Source organism: Heterodontus francisci, chromosome 5 (assembly GCF_036365525.1).
Source record: "Heterodontus francisci isolate sHetFra1 chromosome 5, sHetFra1.hap1, whole genome shotgun sequence".
Taxonomy (NCBI): domain Eukaryota; kingdom Metazoa; phylum Chordata; class Chondrichthyes; order Heterodontiformes; family Heterodontidae; genus Heterodontus; species Heterodontus francisci.
In genome coordinates, this window is record NC_090375.1 from 24,461,639 (window position 1) to 24,475,952 (window position 14,314).

A 14,314-nucleotide genomic window follows, 5' to 3' on the forward strand; every position below is an offset into this window, starting at 1 on the left:
TTCGAGACGAGTAAAACTCCCGGAAGCGACGGCTTACCGGTCGAGTTGTACTCGGCCCTGTGGGACTGGGTCGGCCCGGACCTGCTGGAAGTATACGAGAGTATGCTCCTGGCCGGCAGCATGTCAGAATCCATGAGGAAAGTCATCATCACCTCATTTACAAGTGGAAGGGGGAGAGGGCAGAAATCAGAAATTGGCTGCCCATCTCACTGCTTAATGTTGACTACAAGATTCTGTCCAAAGTCATAGCCAGTTGTGTCAAGTCTGCTGTGGAGTTGGTGATCCACCCCGATCAGACCTGTACTGTACCCGGCATTAAGATCTCTGATAGTCTCGCGCTACCCAGGGATACGATTGCCTACGTACGGGACAGGAGGGTGGACACCTGCCTCATCAGCCTGGACCAGGAGAAGGCTTTTGACAGGATATCGCACACCTACATGATGGACGTGCTTTCCAAAATGGGGTTTGGGGAGGGAATCTGCAATTGGATCCAACTGCTCTACACAAACATCAGTAGCGCAGTCTCAATCAACGGGTGGGAATTGGAAAGTTTCCCGATCAAATCTGGAGTCAGACAGGGCTGTCCTCTCTCCCCGGTCTTGTTTGTTCGCTGTATTGAACCCTTTGCTGAGTCTATTAGGAAGGATGCGAGCATAAGAGGGGTGACAATCCCAGGCAGCAGAGGCACCCAGGTTAAAACCGCCCTGTACATGGATGACGTCGCCGTCTTCTGCTCGGATCCGCTGTCCGTGCGCAGACTGATGAGCATCTGCGACCAGTTCGAGCTGGCCTCGGGAGCCAAAGTTAACCACGGCAAGAACGAGGCCATGTTCTTTGGGAACTGGGCTGACCGATCCTTTGTCCCCTTCACCATCAGGTCAGATTACCTGAAGGTGCTGGGGATATGGTTCGGAAGGGCCGGGGCGTGCACCAAAACCTGGGAGGAGCGAGTAGCCAAGGTACGACAAAAGTTGGGCATGTGGGGGCAGCGATCTCTCTCCATTGTGGGTAAGAACCTGGTCATCAGGTGCGAGGCGCTCACGTTGTTGCTGTACGTGGCGCAGGTCTGGCCCACACCCCACTCCTGTGCTGTGGCAGTCACCCGAGCCATTTTCCGCTTCATCTGGGGATCTAAAATGGACCGGGTCCGGAGGGACACGATGTTCAAATCTCTGGACAAGGGCGGGAAAAATGTACCCAACGTGGCCCTCATCCTGATGACCACCTTCGTGTGTGGCTGCATCAAGCTGTGTGTGGACCTCCAAGTACGCAAACTCCAAGTGTCACGACGTGCTGAGGTTCTATCTGTCCACGGTGTTGCGAAGGATGGGCCTGGTCACATTGCCGCGGAACGCTCCATGCAGTTGGACTGTGCCGTACCACATAGCCTTCGTGGAGCAGTTTCTGCGGGAAAACACCTTTGACCACTGGCCCATCAGGCAGTGGTCTGCACGGAATGTCCTCAAGGCCCTACGGGAAAAGGAGACGGTGGATCCTGTCGGATGGTTCCCCGAGCAGACCGCCAAAGTCATTTGGCGGAATGCCTCATCACCAGAACTTTCAAACAAGCACCAAATGTAGCTTGGCTGGTGGTGAGAAGAGCCCTCCCCGTCAGATCCTTCCTGCACGCCCGAAGTGCCACCCCCTCCGCACAATGCCCTCGAGGTGGCTGTGGTGGGGAGGAGACAGTTGCCCACCTCCTTCTGGAATGTGTCTTTGCAAAGCAGGTGTGGAAAGAGATGCAGTGGTTTTTGTCGCAGTTCATCCCAAGCAGCTCTGTAACACAGGAGTCTGTGCTCTACGGGCTGTTCCCAGGGACGCACGCCGAGACAAACATCAACTGCTGCTGGAGGACTATCAATTCGCTGAAAGACTCCCTTTTGTCTGCCCGAAACTTGCTGGTCTTCCAGTGCAAAGAGTTGTCCACCACCGAATGTTGTAGACTGGCACATTCCAAGGTCCAGGATTACGTGCTGCGGGACGCACTAAAGCTGGGGGCAGTCGCAGCAAAGGCCCAATGGGGAAAGACCACAGTGTAAGGTCCCCCCACCAAGCTGAACTGAGGGGCTGGATTCATGGGAAACTCTCAAACTGTATCGGGATAATTTTGTGTGCTGTAAATGTAAAAATGTATATGGCATGACAATGAAATGGAAGGGTTGTGAGGCAACTCATGATTGTATTGAAGGAAACTGATCACCTTTGCACTGTTTGTATTTTTTGACTTGATGCTGTTTGGAACTGTTTGGGACTGTAATTTTTACAGATTTTTATGAATAAAGTATATTGTGAAAATAAAAAAAAAGTTTAAAAAGGAAAAGAGTAAGTAAAATGAATGTCGGTCCTCTGGAGAGTGAGAATCGGGAGTTCATAGTAGATGATAAGGAAATTGCGGATAAAATTAACAAATATTTTGCTTCTGTCTTCACTATAGAGGATACAAAAACCATTTCAGTAATAGCTGTAAATCAGGAAATGGAAGGAAAAGAGGAACTTGTTGAAATTACAGTCACCAGAGAAGTGGTACTGACCAAACTGATGGAGCTGTGGGCTGACAAGTCCCCGGGTCCTAATGGGCTTCATCCTAGAGTCTTAAAAGAGGTGGCTAATGAGGTAGTAGATGCATTGGTGTTAATTTTTCAAAATTCGCTAGATTCTGGAAAGGTTCCATCAGACTGGAAAGTAGCAAATATAACCCCACCCCACTATTCAAGAAGAGGGGGGAGGCAGAAAACAGGCAACTATAGGCCAGTTAGCTTGACGTCTGTCGTGGGGAAGGTGTTAGAATTGATCATTGAGGAGGCTATAGTTGGGCACTTAGGAAAACTCAAGGTAATCGGGAATAGTCAGCATGGTTTTGTGAAAGGGAAATCATGTTTAACCAATTTATTGGAGTTTTTTGCGGGAGTAACATGTGCTGTGGATAAAGGGGAGCCCGTTAACGTACTGTACTTGAATTTCCAGAAAGCATTTGACAAGGTGCCACATAAAAGGTTGTTGCGCAAAGTAGGAGCTCATGGTGTAGTGGGTAACATATTAGCATGGATAGAAGATTGGCTGGTTGGCAGAAAACAGAGAGTATGCATAAGTGGGTCCTTTTCTGATTGGCAGGATGTGATGAGTGGAGTCCCACAGGGGTCTGTGCTGGGGCCTCAACCTTTTACAATTTATATCAATGACTTAGATGTGGGGAGCGATGGCATGGTTGCTAAATTTGCAGATGACATAAAGATAGGTAGTAAAGTATGTTGTGAAGAGGACATAAGGAGGTTGCAGAACGATATAGATAGATTGAGTATTGGGCAGAAATCTGGTAGGTGCAGTATAATGTGGGAAAATGTGAAGTTGTTCACTTTGGCAGGAAGAATAAAAAAGCAGAGTATTACTTAAATGGAGAATGACTGCAGAATTCCGAGATGCAGAGGGATCTAATAGATCTATTATCTAATAGAGATATATAAGATAATCAGAGGGTTAGATAGGGTGGATAGTGAGAGTCTTTTTCCTCGGATGGTGATGGCAAACACGAGGGGACATAGCTTTAAGTTGAGGGGTGATAGATATAGGACAGATGTTAGAGGTAGTTCCTTTACTCAGAGAGTAGTAGGGGCGTGGAACGCCCTGCCTGCAACAGTAGTAGACTCGCCAACTTTAAGGGCATTTAAGTGGTCATTGGATAGACATATGGATGAAAATGGAATAGTGTAGGTCAGATGGTTTCACAGGTCGGCGCAACATCGAGGGCCGAAGGGCCTGTACTGCGCTGTAATGTTCTAATCTAATCTAATGATCTAGGTGTTCTAGTGCATGAGTCACAAAAAGTTAGTATGGAGCTACAGCAAGTCATAAAGAAGGCTCATGGAATGCTATCCGTTATTACGAGAAAATTGAAAATAAAAGTAAGGATGTCATGTTTCAGTTATACAGGGTATTGGTTGGACCACATCTCGAATACTGTGTGCAGTTTTGGAAGTGAACACATTGGAGGTGATTCAAAGGAGGTTTACTAGATTGATACCTGGAATGAGCGAATTGTGTAATGAGGAAAGGTAGGACAGACTGGGCTTGTTTTCACTGAAGTTTAGAAGAGTGAGGGAAGACTTGATTGAAGTCCTGAATGGTCTTGACAAGGTGGATGTGGAGAGGATGTTTCCTTTTGTGGGTGAGTCCAGAACTAGGGGGCACTGTTTTAAATTAGGGGTTGTCCTTTTAGGACAGAGATGAGGAGAATTTTTCTCTCTGAGGGTTGTGCGACTTTGGAATTCTCTGCCTCAGAAGGTGTTGGAGGCGGGGTCATTGAATATTTTTAAGGCAGAGGTAGATAGATTCTTGCTAGGAAAGGGAATCAAAGATTATTGGGGGTAGATGGGAGTGCATCAATTCGAAACACAAACAGACCAGCCATGATTACTATTATTATTATCATGATTAGCCACGATGGGCTGAATGACCTCCTTCTGTGCTGTAATTTTTCTATGGTTCTATGATCTTTTTGAATGGTGGAGCAGGCTCGAGGGGCTGAGTGGCCTACTTCTGCTTGTAATTCGTGTGATCGTATGGTCGTATGGTATGGCAATCTATCTGGGTGTTATTTTCTCCATCGCATTTTAGTTTCCGAATTGTTTTAACACATTAATGGCTGAGATGAGCGTTGGTGGTGCAGTGAAGGCCATTGCACACAACCGCGGACTTGACAGTCCTATTCTCTGTGGTGTGCCACGTGTGTACCTGCAGTTTATAAATTCTAACCAAAGGGAAACTTGGGTGCTAAGCTTCCAGTGCCCACAAGGTGTGCTTCCCAGGCAGTCTTCCCATATTGCTTCTGGACAGTGCCAAGAGATGAAGATTGTCCCTCCTGGTATGAAATGAAGTGGAACGAAGCTAGTACTGGGTGCATGGGTGCACAAGAGCAGTTGGGAAGTGTAGTTTCAGAGTACTTCATCAAGATGTCTGGGAAGATCAGGTGGTGTATTACTGTGGCCAGTGAACACCTTCAAATTAGCTTGCTAGCTGCTTGATGTCATGGCATTCCCTTATGAAACTTCTTTCCATAAGCCAGCAGAATCTCCTCTGAACTGAACCCTTATGCCTTGTGTGTCACTGAGTGCATGCACATGACTGACAACTGCATATTAATTGCATACTGAGTGGGGTAGCATGCACAGGACTATATGTGTTGCCTTCTAATTACTGTATAATCGAGTCTAAACCTAACATGGTTGAGCCCAATTTATGGACTGAAGACAACTGCAGCGATAACCACTTTAGCGGGGCAGAGGCCCATGCCCCATCTGTATGGGTGTTTGGGCCACTGCTAACTTGGCTGGTCCAAATTTTTTAGGAGATGCAGAGTGTTGGGCGAAGGGAGGAAGACACTTGAGAGAGATGGAGAAATGAAGAGTTGTAACCATCCTTGCAACCCTTGTGAGGTCATTGAAGTGTTTTCTGCACCTGCATCCAGGTTCTGGGTATGAAGCGCCTGCAGTTGAATATCTCAGCAGTCTCTCTCCCATACCCATGCCGTTCAATGGGGAATGGCCCATGCTGTGTTCAGGAGGATTGTGGCAATGACTCATACATCTTATGGCACTTGGAACTCTGTTTCCTCATAGCTAAGACCGTGGCTCGGTCTGAAGCCTTTGATGGGTTACCACACGTCAGTCGTCAGGGTTGACTAGAAAGGACCAAATTCATTGCGTTGCAGTGGAAATTATCAATGACGCACTTTGGCTGTTTAATAAGCTATGGAAGGTTTTACTAAGAATTTAAAATGGTTGTCAATAATTCTGCATTAAGAATGGGGATATTATAGGTAACTAAAGGCCCGGGGCACTTATTCTCCATATGGCAGGGTCATTTTTTAAGTAAAATAAAGTTTTTCCATGTGACCAATTATGTGACAAGCATTGTGGCCATTTAACAGAATATTTTAAAAAAAAAACTAACCCCAGCCCCCACTATATAAAGCCTGGCTTGTTGAGGCTGGCTGGGAAATGGAGAGAGTTACTGGAAGCTCTGCGGTTGTTTATTTACCATGCTTCTGGACTGGCAGCTATCGAACAGAATCACTCTGGGTACATTTCCATGAATGAGGTGCAGACCCAAGACTGCCTCGAGGGCTTGAGGTGCTGCTTCATGTTTTTTTTTTACCCCACAGTATTGTTTTAATTTATACCATGCTGCCTTATTTCCACCGATAGCTATAGTTTGTGCCAATTTATAGCAAAGCAACTCAGTCACATATTTGACATGACAGAAATGGAATAAAATTCTGCCTCTGGCTTTTACTTTGACGTCTCCTGATCTGAACTGGTGATATTACTCTGGCATGTTTTTACAATGTCAAAATTGCATTGAGCGACAAAAAATAAATTGCCAAAAACTACAGCAATTTGCTAATAATTTAAATGCTTCCTACTTTGTAGCAGAGTTACATCAAATTCAGACACTCCACTGAATAAATAATTGAATAACGTTTACAGAATACAAAAAGCAATGCTGACTCCTGAATTTTCCGTTTATAGCAATGCTGAGCTGAGCCGAGTGATTTGCCTGCCTTGTTCGGTTACCTCACTGAAATTAGCTTTTGCAGTTTGGCTACTCTGGATCAATTCATAGCCTGATTAGTGCTTTTATTTTCAGGCTATATATCCTCAGATAAGGGAATGCATTAAAAAAAATCTTATTTTCCAGCCTGCCCTCGGTTCTGCGTTCTGGTCACTGAGAGGGCTGAATGGACAATTTGTTCCCAGGCCTGTGCCAACAGCCTTGGTACAGTGGGTAACACTCTTTCCTCTGAATTAGACAGTCATGGGTTCAAGCCCCACACTGGGCTGACACTCCAGCGCAGCACTGTCAAAGGTGTCAACTTTCCAATAAGCAGTTAAATTGAGACTCCCGTTTTCCCTTTCAGATGCACGTAAAAGATTCCTAGTTTGAAGGAGAGCAGGGGAGATCCCCCTGGGGTCTTGCCCAATCCTTTGATCAAGCCCAAAAAGCAGAATTACTGGCCATTATCACATTGCTGTTTGTGGGAGCTTGCTGTGTGTAAATTGGCTGCTGTGTTTCCTACTTTATGACAGTGACTACACTTCAAAAGTACTTCATTGGCTGTAAACTGCTTTTAAGACATCCTCAGGATGTGAAAAGTGCTATAGAAATACAAACTCTTGTGTGAGTTTGATGTGATTGATCTTCCCGCCTCCTGAGATCAGGCACTAAGTGGGAGAATGAAACTTGTGTTGCATCACTCTGTGCATATTGGTGCTCCTTTATTATGACTTGTGTGCAGATTGATGTTATGGATGAGAATTGTTGTTTTTAGCGGGGCTTGGCCTGATAACACCTGATTGATGTTCAGTGATTTAAAATGTGCTGCAGACTATGAGAGAATGATTTGCGCTGCAGTATCAGTTGGAGCAGAGGCAATTTCCTATTGCAGAACTGACCTGGAACTGAACCTCATCCAACCTTTACAGACAACAGGGTAGATTTTCATCTTCACTGCCTGGGCCGTAATCTGGCAGAGCAGATCAACTGGCCTTTAGACAACCCGCCCAATTTTCATTCCCAGTGATTGCCTCCTAGGCAATGATGAAAATCCACCTCGACAACCCCATTCAATCACAAACAGGTCAGAGAAGTATCTTAGACACCACTCAGCCAGGCTACAAATAGTCTAAACAGCAGACCTATTCGTGATCAACCCAAGAGGCATCACAGCTGCTGATTGAAGCTGGCTCAGTTCCATGTGTTGTCAAGTCCTTTTAGGCCCAAACACAAGCTGTAAGGAAAGACAGTAAAACACTTTACATTTAAGGTTAGAAGAAATTCATGAATGTTGAAAATCTGACATAAAACAGAGAAATGCAAGTTAGGTTAACAATTTGGGTTTTCTGTCAGGTGGAGGAAAAGGTAAGCGACTAAAGTTTTTCTTTCTCTTTTTTTGTCAGTTGTGCGCTGCTCACCTGACGACCCGATCGGAGGCTCCGAACCATTACCAGGCTGTGTGCAGGGCACTGTTTGCAGAATCCATGGAGTTACGCACCTTCTTGGCCAAAATTAAAAGTGCTAAAGAGGTAAGAGGGCATCTAACGTCAGCTAACAGGTGAAGGGGCGTCACAGCTGATAACGGAGAGTTTTAGAATCCCCGCTTCTGAATTTTCACTAATGCTGTTTTTTTAATATAACCTCCAGGAGCTGTGCAAGAGCAACACTCCGATGAACAACGTAGAAACTGTCTGTTCAGCCCAACAGGTCCATTTAATGCTTATCGTCCACATGAGCATTAGCCCAAATCCCATGTGTCTGCTTTCTTTCCTTCAACAACAGCAACTTATATATCTATAGTGTCAGCACGTAGAAAGTCCTACAAGGGAAGGGGCAGTACTGGACCTAACCCTGGGGAATGAAGCCGAACAAGTGGTAGAAGTGTCAGTGGAGGAGCATTTCGGGGATAGTGGCCATAACTCTAAGATTTAAGGTAGTTCTGGAAAAGGACAAAGAGGGACCAGAAATAAAAGTACTGAATTGGGGGAAGGCAAATTTCAATATGATAAAACAGGATCTGGCCAAAGTGGACTGGGAGCAGCTACTTGTAGGAAATTCTACATCAGACCAGTGGCAGTCATTCAAAGAGGAAATAGTGAGGGTTCAGAGCCAACATGTTCCCTTAAAGGTGAAGGGTAGGACCAACAAGTCCAGGGAACCCTGGATGTCAAGGGATATAGAGGATTGGATAAGGAAAAAAAGGAGGCTTATGGTAGATTCAAAAGGCTGAAAACAGCGAAGGCACTGGAGGAGTATAGAAAGTGTAGGGGGGTACTTAAAAAAGTAATTAGGAGAGCGAAGAGGAGCATGAGAAAACACTGGCGGGCAAGATAAAGGAAAAACCCAAGGCGTTTCATAAGTATATTAAGGGCAAGAGGATAACCAGGGAAAGAGTAGGGACAATGGTGGCAGTCTGTGTAGAACCGGAGAACATAGGTGAGGTTTTAAATGATTACTTTGCATCTGTGTTCACTATGGAGAAGGATGATGTAGGTGTAGAGATCAGGGAGGGGGATTGTGATGTACTTCAACATATTAGCATTGAAAGGGAGGAGGTATTAGCTCTTTTAGCGGCTTAAAAGTGGATAAATCCCCAGGCCCAGATGAGATGTATCCCAGGCTGTTATGTGAGGCAAGGGAGGAGATAGCAGGGGCTCTGACACAAATTTTCAAATCCTCTCTGGCCACAGGAGAGGTGCCGGAGAACTGGAGGGCAGAAAATGTGGTCCCATTATTCAAGAAGGGTAGCAGGGATAAACCAGGTAATTACAGGCCAGTGAGTCTAACATCAGTGGTTGGGAAATTATTGGAAAAAATTCTGAGGGTCAGGATTAATCTCCACTTGGAGAGGCAGGGATTAATCAGAGATAGGCAGCATGGCTTTGTCAGGGGGAGATCTGTCTAACTGACTTGATTGAATTTTTCGAGGTGGTGATCAGGTGTGTACATGAGGGTAAAGCAGTTGATGTAGTCTACATGGACTTCAGTAAGGCTTTTGATAAGGTCCCACATGGGAGATTGGTTAAGAAGGTAAGAGCCAATGGGATCCAGGGCAATTTGGAAAATTGGATCCAAAATTGGCTTAGTGGCAGGAGGCAGAGGGTAATGGTCGAGGGTTGTTTTTGTGATTGGAAGCCTGTGACCAGTGGTGTACTACAGGGATCGGTGCTGGGACCCTTGCTGTTTGTAGTGTACATTAACGATTTAGACATGAATACCGGAGGTATGATCAGTAAGTTCGCAGATGACACGAAAATTTGTGGTGTCGTAAATAGTGAGGAGGAAAGCCTGAGATTACAGGACAATATAGATGGGCTCGTAAGATGGGCAGAGCAGTGGCAAATCGAATTTAATCCTGAGAAGTGTGAGGTGATGCATTTTAGGAGGACTAACAAGGCAAGGGAATATACAATGGATGGTAGGACCTTCGGAAGTACAGAGGGACCTTTGTGTACTTGTCCATAGATCACTGAAGGCAGCAGCACTGAAGGCAGTAGATAAGGTGGTTAGGAAGGTGTATGGGATACTTGCCTTTATTAGCCGAGGCATAGAATATAAGGGCAGGGAGATTATGATGGAGCTGTATAAAATGCTAATTAGGCCACAGCTGGAGTACTGTATACAGTTCTGGTCACTGCACTACAGGAAGGATGTGATTGCACTGGAGAGAGTGCAGAGGAGATTCACCAGGATGTTGCCTGGGCTGGAGTATTTCAGTAATGAAGAGAGACTGGATAGGCTAGGGTTGTTTTGCAGAGAGCAGAGAAGGCTGAGGGGGGACCTGATTGAGTTGTACAAAATTATGAGAGGCATTGATAGGATAGATAGGAAGAAACTTTTTCCCTTAGCAGAGGGGTCAATAACCAAGGGGCATAGATTTAAGGTAAGGGGAAGGAGGTTTAGAGGGGATTTGAGGGAACATATTTTCACCCAGAGGGCGGTTGGAATCTGGAACACACTGCTTGAAGAGGTGGTAGAGGCAGGAACCTTCACAACATTTAAGAAGTATTTAGATGATAACTTGAAATGCCATAGCATACAAGGCTACAGGCCAAGTGCTGGAAAAGGGGATTAGAATAGATAGGTGCTTGATGGCCGGCACAGACACGATGGGCCGAAGGGCCTGTTTCTGTGCTGTATAACGCTATGACTCTATGAGTGCCTTTAACGTAATAAAACGTCCCAAGGCGATTTACAGGAGCATTATAAAACAAAATATGATACCGAGACGCAAAAGGAGATACTAGGCCAGCTTGGTCAAAGAAGTAGATTTTAAGGAGGTCTTAAAGGAGGAGAGAGAGGGGGAGAGGTTTTGGGGGGGAATTGCAGAGCTTAGGGCCTAGCCTACTGAAAATGTGGCCACCAATGGTGGAGCGATTAAAATCAGGGATGCTCTAGAGGCCAGAACTAGTGGAGCGCAGATATCTTTCAGGGTTCTGGGGCTGGAGGAGATTGCAGAGATAGGGAGGGGTGAGACCATTGGAGGGATTTGAAAACAAGGATGAGAATTTCAAACCAAGAGGAGCCAATGTCGATCAGTGAGCACAGGGATGATAGGGGACGGGAGTTAAGACATGGGCAGTGGAGTTTTGGATGACCTCAAGTTTACAGAGAGTGTAATGTGGGAGACCAGCTAGGAGTGCATTGGAATAGGCAGGTCTAGGAGTAACAAATAAAAACAAGAAATGCTGGAAATACTCAACAGGTCTGGCAGCATCTGTGGAAAGAGAAGCAGAGTTAATGTTTCGGGTCAGTGACCCTTCTTCGGAATTAGGGGTAACAAAGTTGTGAATGAGGGCTTCAGCAGCAGATGAGCTGAGACGGGGTGAAGTCAGGTGATGTTACGGAGGTGGAAATGGGCGGTTTTAGTGATGGCATGAATATGTAGTCGGAAGCTCATCTTGGGGTCAAATGTGACACCAAGGTTGTGAACCAACCGGCTTAATCTCAGACTGTTGCCAGGGAGACGGATGGAATTGGTAGCTAAGGAACGGAGTTTGGAGTGAGGACCGAAAACAATGGCTTCAGTCTTCCCAATATTTAATTGAAGGAAATTTCTGCTCATCCCTAATTGCCCTTGACAACTGAGAGGCTTGCTGGGCCATTTCAGAGGGCAGTTAAGAGTCAGACACATTGCTGTGTGTCAGGAGTCCTGTGGAGGCCAGACCAGGTAAGGATGGCAGATTTCCTTCCCTAAAGGACATCAGTGAACGAGACTGGTCTTTACAACAATCGATGATAGCTTCATGGCACTATTACTGCGATTAGCTTTCAATTCCAAATTTTTTATTAATTAATGTAAATTCCACCAGCTGTTATAGTGGGATTTGAACACATGTCTCCAGAGCATTAGCCTAGGCCTCTGGATTACTAGTTCAGCAACCATCACCACTCCACCACCATTTCCTCTATGCAAATACTAACGCTGTGCTTTCGGATGATGTAGCCGAGGCGCAGTATGTCGATGAGAAATAGGAGCAGACCAAGCATTGATCTTTTGGGGTCACCAGAGGTAACGGTGCAGGAGGAGGAAAAGAAGCCATTGCAAGTGATTCTCTGGCTGCAATTAGATAGGTAAGAATGGAACCAGGTGAGAGCAGTCCCACCCAGCTGGATGACCATGGAGAGGCGTTGGTGGAGGATAGTGTGGTCAACCATGTCAAAGGCTGCAGACAGGTCGAGAGGACGAGGAGGGAAGGTTTACCTTTGTCACAGTCACTTAAGATTTGTGACTTTGATAAGAGTTGTTTCAGTACTGTGGCAGGGGAGGGAAACTGACTTCCGGGAAAGATGGGAATGGATTTGGAAGGTGATAACGCGTTCAGGGACTTTGGAGAGGAAAGGGAGGTTAGAAATGGGATGGTAGTTTGCAACGGCGGTGGGTAAAGGGTTATTTTTTTGAGGAGAGGTGATGATGGCAGATTTAAAGGAGAGAGCACAACACCTGAAGAGAGAGAACAGTTTACAATATCGGCTAACATGGGCACCAGGAGGGGAGGTTGGGTGATCAGTTTAGTGGGATAGGATCGATACTTATCTAATTTATTCTTAAATATTGACATGGTCTGTAAACTTGAGCTCATCCAAAACTCTGCTGCCTGTATCCTAACTCACACTAAATCCCACTTATCGTCACCTGCATTGGCCTCCAGTCAGGCGACACTTCGATATTAGTATTCTTAACTTTATGTTCAAATCCCTCCATGGCCTCGCCCCTCCCTATCTCTGTCACATCCTCCAGCTCTACAACCCTCTGGGTTCTCCACACTCCTTCAATTCTGGTCTCTTGTGCTTCCCCAGTTTCCTTCGCTCCGCTATTGGCAACTGCATTTAGGTGCCTGGGTCCCAAGCTCTGGAACTCGCTCCCTAAACCTCTGTGCTTTTCAACCTCTCTCTCCTCAAACCTACCTCTTTGACCAAATCCTGTCCTAATATCTTCTTATATAGCTCGGTGTCAAAGTGTTGTCTGATAATGTTCTTGTGAAGCGGTTGGGACATTTTGCTACATTAAAGGCACTTTATAATGTCAAGCTATTATTGTGCCTTTAATCACAATAATGGATCGGTAATGCATTCCATAGCCTCACAAACCTCCTCCTGCTCTCTGTTCTAAAACCCTTTCCAGTTAAATCTGTGTCCTCTCATTCTACATCCCTCAACCACTGCAAACAGTCAGTTTCTATCTATTTTGTGCCAACCATAATTTCAAACACCTCTATCAAATCACCCCAATAGACATGTTTTTATGATGTAAGTTATCTTGGTCTGCCTTGGTTCCCACTCAGCAGCTGAGAAGCAAACTCAGTCAGTGCTATGACTGTCTGACTTCTTCCCTGCCTGCTACCGCCAGCTCCCAGATACTGCAGCCAGTGGCAATGCTCTCCCACTTGGAGTGTTTCAGATCCGACATTGAATGGGGTGAGGGACCAAACCTACATTATCCCATTGCACCTCCTCCAGCCGTTAGTGATCCAGTATTCATCCTTAATTTAATAATCTGGAGGCAAGCGGCAGAGGCTAACAGGGGTGGGAACGGAGGCAGACGGCGTAAATTCACACCAACATACCTGTTATCGCCATTATTGGGAAGAGCAGATGGCGAACACGCTGCTTGTTAAGATAATTAAAAGGCCAAATTTTCCACTTGGCCTGTGCAACCCCACTGCAATGCCAGGAGCATGGCAGATGCCTGGAAGTTACCTCCTAGCAGCAGACCAAGGGGGAGGGTGCCAGCGCTCCAGGATCACATTGAGGCCTTCTGCCTACTTGGCCACAGGCTGCCCTGTGGAGGGGTTGCTTCGGCAGCTATTGATATTGGCCCTCCGGCTCTGAGAGGCCGCCCGCCATCCTTAATTGGATGGCAAGTGTATCCACTGGCCACTAATTGGCAATTCAGCCAAAATCGATGTCGGGTGACTCCTCCCAGTACTGCACAGTGTCAGGACTCGCATTTGACTTTGACATCGGGATCCCGATCCAAAACAGAAAATCCTGCCCAAGGTTTCCACTAATTGTAGCAAAATTGTAAACCCATGTATAGAGAATACAATTTTGCTACAATAAACAGCAGTTAATCACTCTCCGCCCGCTCCCCCGCCCCCCCCCCCCCCACTCCCCAAACACCAATTCACCTTCCCGATTGGCTGCGCTGTGATTAAAGGGTTGTCACAAAAATCTCCCTTTTCTTGGAGGGGTGGGGAGGGAGGGAGAGTGATAAAGGCAGTGTATCTAACATTTCTGCTCTGACTCTGTCGTATGTAAG

At 46.1% G+C, this 14,314-nt stretch overlaps 1 protein-coding gene across 5 annotated transcripts in view; it reads left to right on the forward strand.

The window, feature by feature from the left end:
* The window catches only part of LOC137369771 (protein spire homolog 1-like), a 302,924-nt gene that overhangs the window by 175,581 nt on the left and 113,029 nt on the right, over positions 1–14,314 (forward strand). For all 5 annotated transcript variants that reach the window (XM_068031210.1, XM_068031212.1, XM_068031213.1 and 2 more), the window contains one exon: positions 7,956–8,081. In XM_068031210.1, the coding sequence (XP_067887311.1) occupies positions 7,956–8,081 (126 nt within the window). The remainder of the gene's footprint in view (positions 1–7,955; positions 8,082–14,314) is intronic.